Here is an 11,662-nt window from a genome sequence, read left to right as displayed (position 1 = left end):
TGACAGCTTTGCTCTGAGTTACTTCAGAGCAAACTCTGATATTTTGAAACTTTAAAGTATTACTTTAAAGTAAATACAAAAAACCCTAATCTATCTTCTGCATATGTACACAAGTACTCAACAGCTATTGCAATAAGAGTCAAGACTATATTCAATTTTTCCATCACTCTTTTATAACCCATATATTAAATCCATACATTACACACAACTGGGGAATAAGAGGGCAGTGGATGGTAAAATAGAGGGATGCTCAATATCACATCAACAGCTCCAGCATTACATAGCTATAGAACACACACAATCACCTGACTCTTCCAGGGATTGAGCACCAAGTAGTATGATTTCGGAGCAGAACTATATTTTAGAACTAGTGAGCTCTAAGATAGTCATTGGCACAGACTGCAAAATCTGACCAGGGGAAAGGAACCAGCAAGGGTTTGAATCTGTCAGACTAAGCAAGTCTCTGTAGCTTTCCAACACAAAATTGGGGATACTTAGCAAAGAGCAATTTAAGCTCAGCTGGAGAAATAATTTCTTCATCAGCCCTGGCGTCTGCTTCTCTTACGAGTTGAGGCCAGTTCAAGGCAAGGGAAATCCAAGCACCACTGCAGAAAGAAACAAGTTCCAGGCCAGCAATGGGTTTGATATTACATTGAAGAGAGGCAGGCTCAAGGTCAGTCTGCAAAATAACTTGTGGCAGAAGAAGAAGAAGAAAAAATGCAGACAGCTTAATAAAGGGGGGGAACTGCAGCTTCCCAACCTGAGTAGAGCAATCCTGAGACTCAGTGCTTGGTTAAATGGATGGACAGGAACAGTTTTCACAGCACCAGCGTTGACCAGCAGCTCAGGCCACAGGATGAGAGAAAGGGCGACTATAGCTGCTGTCTCCTCAGCACTGAAAGAGCGAGGCCTCTGGGCAGGCAGGCGGGCGTCAGCGTCTTCTATGCTCCTAGAGCAGAAGGAGCTTGGCTTAGTAACCTCTGCCATCACTCCCGATGCGTTTTCATACTCTCATTACTTGAACTCTCCCTAAATGAAAACAAAACAGACCGAAACTTTAAATCACGAGTTAAAAGGGATTACACATCCTGTATTCCTCCAGCATCAGATCCCCATGAGCACCGATTCCATCATCTGGAGGGGCTGGAAGGCAATGGATAAATCAACTCACCACATTGAGAAGTGCGAGGATCCATCTGGTGTCCCTCCATTCTGCCCTCCCGGACCTGGGAAGGAGAAGAGAATATTGTTAGTCAGGCAGACTTCTCATCTGGCAGTCCTTTGACTCCGAGTAGATCAGCTTGTGATCAGTGGCAGCTGCAAATCCCGCTTCCTTTGCCAACACAATTCAAAATCAAAAGAAATGCTGCTGATGTAAACAATACTAAGTCAGGTGAAGCAATGGGGTGGCCTGCTATAAGACCCCTTCCTATATTCCTAGACACATGAGAGGATATATAGTTTAATCCTGACAATTAACTGATCATTAGTTTGAAAAGTTTTGACCAAAAAGATTACCAAGAAAAGTATGTAACAGATGAAAATAAAAATTAATGCCAGTTAGTTATTCCAAAACCCTTCCCAAATTAACATGATCTCTGTTTTTGACAAGAGAAAGGTTGGATAGTAAAGGTCATTTTTAATATGATTTTTTTTTAGTCCAGTTCACACAAACCCTATTAAATTAAAGCAAATAGATTTAAGGTGAATGTCCCATTGAAGGTGGTAGAACTAAATTGGCTTAAATCCAGGCACTGGTTAAACCAGTTAGTGGATTGCAGTCATAAGCTTCAGTGACATTTGTCTTCGACACATGACTCTTAACTTGGGTGCGAGGAGAAAAACAGATGTTGAAAGAGGTGGAAAACATACTACACAATATTTGCAACATATTGCAAACATACGTTGCAAATATGGTGTAGTAAGTTTTCTACTTCTTGCTCAAGACATATGCCTAAAAATTAGGGTGCAATATAGCTACAGTTACTTGTTTGGTAGCCACTTTATACTGCAGGTTCCAAAGACAAATCACAGCAGAATACAAATCACACACCATTATTTCACACAAGAAAAATGGTTAAGCAGCTCTTTGTGTCATGATTATGCATCCCAGCAGTTGAGGAGGACAGAAGAAATACTCTTATTCAAGCACCCAGCAGTCTCAGTCAAGTATTACAAAAGGAAGGAGAATCTTTCTGGAGGTGTATTTAGGGGATCTGATTGTTGGGCTTTTTATGGGGCAGGCTTCTCCTTTTGTGCATGGGGGGGGAGCTCCCCCCTGGCTATGCCCATGGGGTCCCTGATGTCAGCAGAGAGAAACCCAGGTAAACAATTGCATCTGGGTGCCATGCATATAGCAAAGTACCTTTCAAAACCTGCCCTCTATCTACTATCTCACCAGGGTCAGTTTAGGACCTGGATGGTATCCAATTACTGTACAATTCTGGAGTCAGTCAGCAGCAGGATAGGTAGAATTGGTATTCATTGTGGCATTAGGAACAGTGCCCAGCACGGCTGCTGTTGTGGCCCAACATGACAGGACAAAAAGGGCCATCTAACAGACTTGGACGGTAACAACTAGTTTTAGAAAGGACCACTTCGAAGAGACGATGGGCCCTTAAACCAGATGGAGCCTCCACCGTGTAGAATAGTTGGCTGTTGCAACAGAGCTTGGCAGCCATCTCCAAAGCCCATCCTTTCTTTCTTTTCTTTTTTTAGTCTTAAAAGTGGTCTGCCTCCAAGTCCAGTTGCCACGGCTCAGCAAATATGCGCCTGCATCACAACTGGGGCAGCCACTGTTCATCCATAAGGGGTTGCATTTGGTTTGGGGACTCGGGCACTGACCCTTAGCAACCTGCAAGGTCGAGGCTTCGAGGGACACAAGAGAGCCAGGAGAAGAAGCGCGAGGCGTAGCCACGGGGTAGGAAGCGAAAGCGGAGCAGCAACCCAGAGGCAGCTACCCCGGGGTGGGGATTACGCCGAAGCCAGAGGAAGCGCTGGGTGGGTCACGCGAGGTAAACAAAGAAGGCGGCGGCGGCGGCGGCGGCGGCAGCTGCTGCTGCAGCGCCCGCCTCGGAAGGGAGCCCTACCTTGCCGGTAGTAGAGGCCCGTGACGGTGTTGCCGTAGACCCGCCAGGCCACCTGGATGCCGAGCAAGCTCACCAGCAGCCAGAGCAGGAGCAGCTGGAAGAGGGCGGCGCGCAAGTCCTGGGCCTCCCAGTCCGACATGAACTCCTGCCAAAGCCAAGTGAAAGCCCGCAGCGCCTTCGTCGGCACCTCCCACTCCGCGGGTCCAGAAGCAGCCGCAGCCGCCGCCGCAGCAGCCACCGCCTCCTCCGCCGTGGCCGCCGCCATCCCACTCGCAAAGGCGGCGGGAGAGGGAGAGGCGCTGCGCCACAAGCCCCGGGGAAACTGTCAGCGGCGCCGCGCGTGCGCCCCAGGGAAAGATCCAGGCCCCGCCCCGCGCAGCTCTCTTCCCGCCTCCAGTTCTCCCTCCCTCTGCACCGCTTTTTCCACGGGGCGCGTTTACTCGGGTGCGAGTCCCCGTTATGCTCAATGGGGCTTTCTTCCTGGTGCGGATCTGGTTAGGATCTCACCCTTATAACCCGATCCTGTCCTATTTTGCCCGCGAGTAACTTCATCCCCCCCCCCCCCCCCAGGTTCAGGTGAAATGGGCGCAGGGCTGAGTTGCACAACTTTCCCGATATATTGTTATTGACTTTTGCTTGCTTGCGGCATTTGCAAGGCATCCCCTTCCAGGCCCGGCGTGAGCCAGCTCGCGAAGGAGAAGGCGGCGGGCCGCGACGAGGGAAGGCAGGTGCTGTATAATCTTAGGAAACTGCTCAAAAGAAAGCACCCCACTACCGTGAAGCAGCGCCGCCGCCCTTCTGTGAGAACCTTTTGAAACTTTCCTGAAATGGCTTCGCTATTTTTCGTAGCCAGGGGTGACAACTTGAATAAAATATTTTGGGGTGGCCCAAGATAAACCCCGCCCCGCTCCGCATAATCGATCACATGACGCAGCGCGCACACGCTATTTGAATGGGAATGCCCATCAATTTTGGTGGGGCGCGGCCCCCTCAAATATTTTATTGTAGGGGCCGAAGCACCCACGGCCCCTAGGAGTTGGCTCCTATGTTCGCTGTTTTTGGAGATCTGCTGCCAGTCAGTGTAGGGAGCAGCACTGAACTATGTGGACCTACATATGGTGGGAGCACACCCGGTTCATGAACCAGGAGGTCAGCTTCCCGCCGCCCCAGTAACTGGAAAGCAAGCAGATCTGGACAACCAGTTTAATGAAAGTACAAAGCCGCTACCGGGAGACCCTCCAGCAGCCAGACTACTTCGGCTGCGTCTGGTTTTGACTCTTTTCTCCCCGCCCGCTGCTTGATTCAAGGGCTGCAGAAATCTACTCATACTGCTTCGGTTTCAGAGTAGGACTAGGAAGGAAATAAAACAATAATGAACGTGGGCAACGGCCATTCGAAATACAGTACTGCCCGCCTTCAATTCCTGCTCCGAGTTGCTGCAAAGAAACCGAGCCACCGCTGCGCCATCCCCTGGCTGCTGGGAAAAGACCTTGTTTCTAACTTTCACTTTCGTTTGTCTCTGCTGGGAGGGAGAAGCCAGACTTTGATGGGTTGGAGAGGATCCTCAGTAAGGTTGTCGTAAGCCTTGGGGCGCTTGAGTCTTTGCGTTAGAGCCCCAAGTTCAGGTGAGGCTTTAATTTCCCCTTGGAAAAGAACATTAATTTTCTTTGGGGGTGGTGCTGCAAGTGAACAATATCGCATTTTATCCTTACAAGCAATAACAACACATGGAATAAAAGGTAAGCTCTTGAGATTCTTGTGTCACAGGGGGTTGGACTAGATGACCCTTGGGATCCCTTCCAACTCTACAGTTCTGTGATTCAGTGAAAAGAAAACAATGACACATGTCAATGTGGAAAGGCAGTACTGAGATGTCTATGTTATGCAGGTAAGCATAATTGCATTTCTGTATTTAATCAGGAAGATCATATTTCTCTCCATGGTATGGGAAAGGAGTAGGTTGTTATCTGAAACATAAGAAATGACGATCCACCAGGTAGCATAGAAATGTTCCACAGGTTCTTCACCTTTCATAAGGCAAAGTTTATGAGTTATCTTCTTGGTGATTACAGTACTCCATATGTTTTCATACCATGGTTGAAGGTATAAACCATGAAGATTCTCCCACTTTTGAGCTATAGACCATCTAGTGGCTACCATGGGCTTAGCCAGGATTTTGGCTATGCCCATGGCTGCTACTAAGAACCAAGTTAATGAGCATTTATTTTAAGGTAAAAAAGAAATAGGAATTCTGTGGTGTTCTGCTGCAGTGCCTCTTGTGGGCACTGGGGGATTGCAGATCTGGAAGAACCCAGAAAAAGCAGCCTTTCTCATGCTTTGCATTGCTTGGTGCTGCACTTACACACTAGGATGCCTCCCTTCTCTGTTTGGTTTATTGGGGCCAACTTTGTGTTACCTGGTCAGGTTTGGGCTTAGCTAAGATGCGGCAGCAGCAGACAGAAAGGTGGATTTCACACATCAATTTTACGGCTATGTTCAGGCTGCTGTGGTTATTTATTTATTTATTTATTTATTTATTTTATTAAATTTGTATACCTCCCTTCATCTGAAGATGTCAAGGCAGTTCACAGCATAAAAGATCAGTCCCATTTACCTTGATATTTTTCCTTCTGAGTAGACATGCATAACATTGCACTGTCCATTGCACACGCATACTGTACACCCACTCACACACATGAGGGCAACGTTTTATCTCCACTGTATGCCTCTGAGTGCCATTGGTTGGGAATTGCAGGTGGGAGAGTGTTGTTGTGTTTGGGTCCTGCTTGCAGGCTACCCACAGAAATCTGTTTTGCTAGTGTGAGAACAGGATGCTGGAATACATGGGTCAATGGCTTGTCTTGCAATTCCCAACAACTGGTATTCAGAGGCATGATGCTTCTGGCTGTGGAAGCAGAAAGAAATTTACTCAATAGACACCTCAGCTTTTTGTTTCTGATGGGCAGGAGCAGAATGAGTGCCTCAAAGAGCCTTCCTGAGATCGACGAGGACCTGTACTCTCGCCAATTGTAAGTCTTGCAACACATTACATAAAAGCATTCTAGCTGAGCCGAAAAGGGATATCGACCAAGATCTCCTCCACACCTCTACTGTTTTTTTGAGAAGGGGTTCAATAGCATACTGGGAACTTAGGTTTGTCCAATTAAAGTGGATTAAAACACCTCTGCCCAAGAAATCCACTGTAACAACAATCAGACTTTTTGCAGTTAGGAACGTGATGGGGAAATACACTAAAAAGTGTGGAATAATGATTGCCTGGTGGGAGGGAGCAAAATACACCACAGTCGCCACCACAACCAAATCAGGATCAATGGGATGAATGCTCATTCACATATAACCTCCACAGAAAAAATCAGAACTAATTATAAGCAAAGAGCAGCCGTTGTATAACCTGCATGCCATCCTTGTGCATGGAGATCGGGATTCATTCTCAATAAACAGATTGCCGGGAGGAGGCCTGGGTGGCTGAAAATGATCACAGTGCTATGACTGGGGCAAGATGTTACAGAGTGAGCAGTGATATGAATGTATTTTGTTGGGGAAATATGGCAGACTAAGCTGAACTAAGGTATGTGTGATGGGGGCCACATATCCTACTTGGCAGAGAACAGTCCTCTAGTTGATTGTGTTGCTGTTTGAAGAGCTGTCCAGGCTAATGGTAAAGACCTGAAGTTGCCTATCATCAGTTAGTACTGGCTAGCAGACCAAGCAAGCACACAAGTCACCTTGGTCTAGTTAAATTAACTTGTTTATAGATAAATTACAACAATTATCTCTAATTCTGCTACTAGTGCCCCAGGTTTTTTTAATCAGAATAGATGATAACAAACAAAAGTCTGAAATAAAATCAATAAAATATCAGCATGCAAGTGTGCAAGTTAGAACAATCCCTTCCAGTAGTGGATACAGTCAATGTCATCCCAGTCCATCACCAGACTAACATGGAAGATTCTCAGTCTTCAAGATCAGGGTCCCCCGGCTCCAGGCATGAAGTCCCAGAGCAATAGTTTTACAAGAACAGTCAGCCCATGAGCCAAACAAATCTTTGCATTTCTGAGGGCGGATAGCTTTGTTTCAGACTGTGAAAGGATTCAATCAAGCAGTGTCAAATGGCAAAAAAAAAATATTGTATGCTTCCTTACTTCTTAATACCCACTGGTGGTGATGTGTTAGTCATTCAGCCACTGCTGTATTCCATACATTCCAATACCATAAGTCCAGGTCCAAACCCTCCACTGTCTTCCAGCTTTGTACAATGGCTAACTGCACTGCAATACCCGGGAACAGTAGCAAATCTTTGGATGCATGTGTAAATTGTAGTTTTCAAACATGTTCAAAAGGAACAATGAGAAATCTACCTGCTCATTCAAAATGATTGACATTTTTTGCATTGCTGCAGACCAAAAATGTACCACTGTTGAACATTGCCACCACATATGCATGTATGTGCCCTTACTCCCATAACGCCTATAGCAGTTCTCAGATGTTCCCACAATCATATGGGAAGGCTGTACTGGGGCTCTGAACCATAGGTGTGTTTATAGTTTTAAGAGTGTTTTCCAGAACATGTCCCCTTCTAGTATGCCACTGTTTATTGGTGATTAGGGCAGCTGGAAGATGCCTTTTAAAGAATCTGGGACTGGAGCAGCAAGATTCTGCTGCTACTCCCATCGTGCACCGCCCAATTATTTCTAAAATTGAATCTGCACATATAAATTAGCATGTGTACATTTTATGCAAATCTGTGCCCTCTTGTTTGGTAACGCATTTCCTCTTTGGGGGCCATGTGTTAGTGACTACTACAGTGGTGCCTCGCAAGACGAAATTAATCCGTTCCGCGAGTCTCTTCGTCTTGCGAAGCACGGCTATTAGCGGCTTAGCGGCTATTAACGGCTTAGCGGCTATTAATGGCTTAGCGGCTATTAACAGCTTAGCGGCTTTAAGAAAAAGGAAACAAACTCGCAAGAACTCGCAAGACGTTTCGTCTTGCGAAAGAAGCCCATAGGGAAATTCGTCTTGCGGAACGACTCAAAAAACGCAAAACCCTTTCGTCTAGCGAGTTTTTCGTCTTGCGAGGCATTCGTCTTGCGGGGCACCACTGTATACCTAAGATGGGGGCAGGTACAAGTGGCTGGCAAGGGGAAAGTATAGGTGGAGTTTAAGGGAAGCTGGTGAGGGAATGCTACTGTCCAGGGCTTCATAACTCACCATATTTCAAACACAGAGCTGTGCTTTCCCCCCTAGATATGTTCTGGGCTACGAGGCCATGCAGAAGATGGTGGGAGCATCTGTGCTGGTCTCTGGAATGAAGGGCCTGGGGGTGGAGATTGCCAAGAACGTCATCCTTGCAGGAGTGAAATCTGTCACTGTCCATGACCAGAGTGAGACTCAGTTGAGTGACCTTTCTTCACAGGTATGCTGCCTAGGGTGAAATCCTATATCTGCTCAATGGTGTTCTGAGTTTACATGTGTAGGATTGCACATGTTAGAGGCTTTGCCTAGCAAACAAGGAAATGTGGCACAAAGTCCTCTTCCCTCGTTGGCACTGTTAACATACCCTATGGCTTTTTTTAAAACCATTTTTTCTATCATTGTTGCATTCCTCTGGGCCACCCCCCCCCCCACTTCCTTAATATATATTTGCAGCAGTGCCTCTCTGAGGCAACATCCTATACATGCCAAGTCAGAAGCAAGCTCCCCGTCTTCCTATTTAAGTGTATAGGATTGCAACTGTAATTTCCAAATTAGGACCTAGTAAAAGGAGCCCAGGATTCTATACCAAGGTTATATATATATAGAGAGAGAGAGAGAGAGTAATAGTCAAGGTATGAAAATATAGACTGCATACGTTTTCCATTATTTGATAAGTTCTTGTGTATGACGTGTTTGCTAACAAGTCTTTCCAGAACTCACACTGGGTATCTGTGGTGACCTGGTTGATGACTCTAGTGATTTCGTGCCAAGCTATTCGCATGTATTCTTCAATCCTATATTGTTTTCATATAATTTTATTCTGAAACCCAGAACCCCGTGAGAACTCTAGGCAGAGCATACTATTAGTCCAAATAAATCCTGTCGTGACAAAGGCTAAAATCTATCACATACAGCAAATTTTGCTTCATTTGCCCTTTATGTCCCAACACTCTATACTAAATCATAAGTCACCTGAACTCTTGACTGATCCCAGTCTATAGCCCACTGTAATAATAACTACAATTAGAACCCCTCCCCCCACCAAAAAAAAAAAAAAAATATTGGTAGTTTCATGGCTTCCAGCATAATCTAGTCATGAGATTCAAACAAGGTTGCATAATTTGGGAAGTCTGGTGAGTCAGTTGCTGCTATTATTAAAAGTAGTCAGAACTGGAAATGCTGCTACATTAGGCTATAAATTTCACAACAGCTTGTTTTGAAATTAATTTTAAAACTCCACCTTCTGGTACCCTGGTTCTCACAAGCAACACAAGAAGCTGCCTTATACTGACTCAGACCATTGGCCCATCTGGTTTGTTATTGGCCGCACTGACTGGCAGCTGCTCTTCAGGGTTTCTGTACTGAAGTCTTTCCCAGTACTACCTGGAGACGCCGGGGTTTGAACATGGGACCTTCTGCATGCAAGGCAGATCCCCTACCACTGAGCTACAGCCCTTTGCCAGTGTTCTCAACGTCTCCTTCAGTATATTTGGCTTTAAAGACTGGAGCAGTATGTTTGCAATGTTGGTTTAATAACAAACCTATCCTAAGCTAAAAGTATTGAAATATTGAGCCCGAACATACTGGAATTAATGATCTGAATAAATAGGCACATTTTTGCATAATTCATTGAAGATATGGGAAAAGCTAGCGGCAATGCAAGGTGCTGAAGTCCTGCCCATTGGCCACTGGAATCCCTGACAAGTTTCTCTCGGGACTCCTGAGATTTCACTAAGCATTGCTCTCACAGTTTTAAGCCAATAAAAGCTGATATTCTCACAATGCTCTTTTCTGCACCCTGTTTTCTGGTGCAATCACATAATGAATTGCAACCCGCCCTATGCTGATGAAGAAATAGGCACACTCCCTTTTTAAAGCATATATCTGATGATGGATGGAGTCTGTGAATGGAGCTGGAAGCCAAATTCTGAGTCTGCTCTAAGCCAACATGGTACTAAGGGCCTAACTGCGTGTGACATTGATAATGCGGTTTGTGGTGGCGTTTTTTAACAGCAACACACAATGTGTGGGGAGGGGCGTTTTTTTCATAGATCACAGAATATGGAGAGGGGAGGTTTAAGCCTTCTCTCCAGCCATAATCTCTCTGAACCCCACCCACCCCCACTTGTGTCAATTACCATTAGGGGAAAAAGCTCCCATTGATACTAAAGAGTGACTCCCCCACCCCCACGTGTACTTAAACGTGCCTTCCCTGCATGCTGCCATTTTCGAAACCATCTCCCACCTGTGCTCAGGATTGAATATTTTTAAAACGTGCAACATGATTGCTAATGGCATTGCTAATATTCTATGTAGCTGGGTCCTGAATTTGGTGGTAGAGCAGTGGGTAAAAGAGTAAAATCCAGTGCTTTTTTCCCCTAAAAAAATATATTTAGGGGCACTCTCATTTTGACTCAAGAAAATCACCATTTTATAGTTCAAATCGGGGGGAAATAAATACAGTAAATCGACAAAAGTACAAAGATTCACAAAATGTTTAGGGGTATGCGTACCCCTGCGTCCCTCCAGAAAAAAAGCACTGGTGAAATACATTGTCATCCACTCAGCTCCACAATGCAACCCTCCCCCACCATCCTCACTTTTGGCATTGCTGTGTCTCTGCAGTTCTATCTGTCGGAGAATGATGTGGGGCAAAACCGAGCTCTGGTCTCCCAGTGCCGCCTTGCAGAACTGAACGCACATGTCCCTGTGCATGCCTATACCAATGGGCTGTCTGAGAGCTTCTTGTCTACTTTCCAGGTAAGGACAGAGCCGTGTGTCTCATGTCATGGGAGTGACTCTAAGTGATGATAAAAAATCAAACTGGTCACATCTACACTATCCATTTAAAGTGCATTTTTCCCACCTCTAAAGCACATGACTTCCCTCAAAGACTCTTGGGAACTGTAGTTGGTGAAGGGTGCTTGAGGGGAAGCCACAGTTCCCAGGATTCTTTGGGGGGGGGAACCATGGGGCGCTGTGGATGTGACCACTGTTTCCAGTGCTTCAGCAGGCTCTGACCTACATCAGTGGGAGACCTTTTGCTCTTAACCCAATGAAAGCAACAAGCCTGTTGCCCATGCCCAGCTGTTTCTCATAGTGGTAATTTATGGCCTAGTTCTCCTTAAGTGCCACTAACTGTTTTGTTCTGAGGCTGCACCTGAAGCTCAAAGTGGGGATCAGCTCTCATGTCTGTGATTGGTTGGGATAGCTGCAGTGCCTGTCATTCGATGGTGCAGGTGATGATCCAGCGAGTGAGAGATCAGGAACAAGCAGGGACAGAAGCACCACTGCTTGTTTCACAGCAGGGTTATCTCATGGGGCCAGTTATCTACGTAAGCTGTGCTCAGAAATAACCA

At 45.9% G+C, this 11,662-nt stretch overlaps 2 protein-coding genes across 6 annotated transcripts in view; one reads left to right on the top strand and one right to left on the bottom strand.

Annotated features, from left to right (window-relative positions):
• Positions 1 to 150: 150 nt before the first annotated feature.
• Positions 151 to 3,424, bottom strand: TCTA (T cell leukemia translocation altered). The gene is made up of 3 exons (XM_080993485.1): positions 3,090 to 3,424; positions 1,172 to 1,226; positions 151 to 1,029 (listed from the first exon to the last, which is right to left on the bottom strand). Exons 1-3 carry the CDS (start codon positions 3,352 to 3,354, stop codon positions 987 to 989), a joined length of 363 nt encoding a protein of 120 aa, XP_080849611.1. The 5' UTR covers positions 3,355 to 3,424; the 3' UTR covers positions 151 to 986.
• Positions 3,425 to 4,463: 1,039 nt separating this feature from the next.
• The window catches only part of UBA7 (ubiquitin like modifier activating enzyme 7), a 47,056-nt gene continuing 39,857 nt past the window's right edge, over positions 4,464 to 11,662 (top strand). The window contains exons 1-4 of one of the 5 annotated variants that reach the window (XM_080993467.1): positions 4,464 to 4,828; positions 6,056 to 6,118; positions 8,355 to 8,523; positions 10,929 to 11,063. In XM_080993467.1, coding sequence (XP_080849593.1) covers positions 6,063 to 6,118; positions 8,355 to 8,523; positions 10,929 to 11,063 — 360 coding nt within the window. In that variant the 5' untranslated portion in view covers positions 4,464 to 4,828; positions 6,056 to 6,062. Of the gene's footprint in view, positions 4,829 to 6,055; positions 6,119 to 8,354; positions 8,524 to 10,928; positions 11,064 to 11,662 lie in introns of those variants that run through there. The other 4 variants (XM_080993466.1, XM_080993465.1, XM_080993464.1 and 1 more) reach the window with 4 other exon arrangements.

The sequence above is a fragment of the Podarcis pityusensis genome (assembly GCF_964106645.2).
Source record: "Podarcis pityusensis genome assembly, chromosome: 2".
NCBI classification, from domain to species: domain Eukaryota; kingdom Metazoa; phylum Chordata; class Lepidosauria; order Squamata; family Lacertidae; genus Podarcis; species Podarcis pityusensis.
Note: the sequence above shows the minus strand (reverse complement) of the source record. Positions and strands in the feature narration are given on the sequence as shown.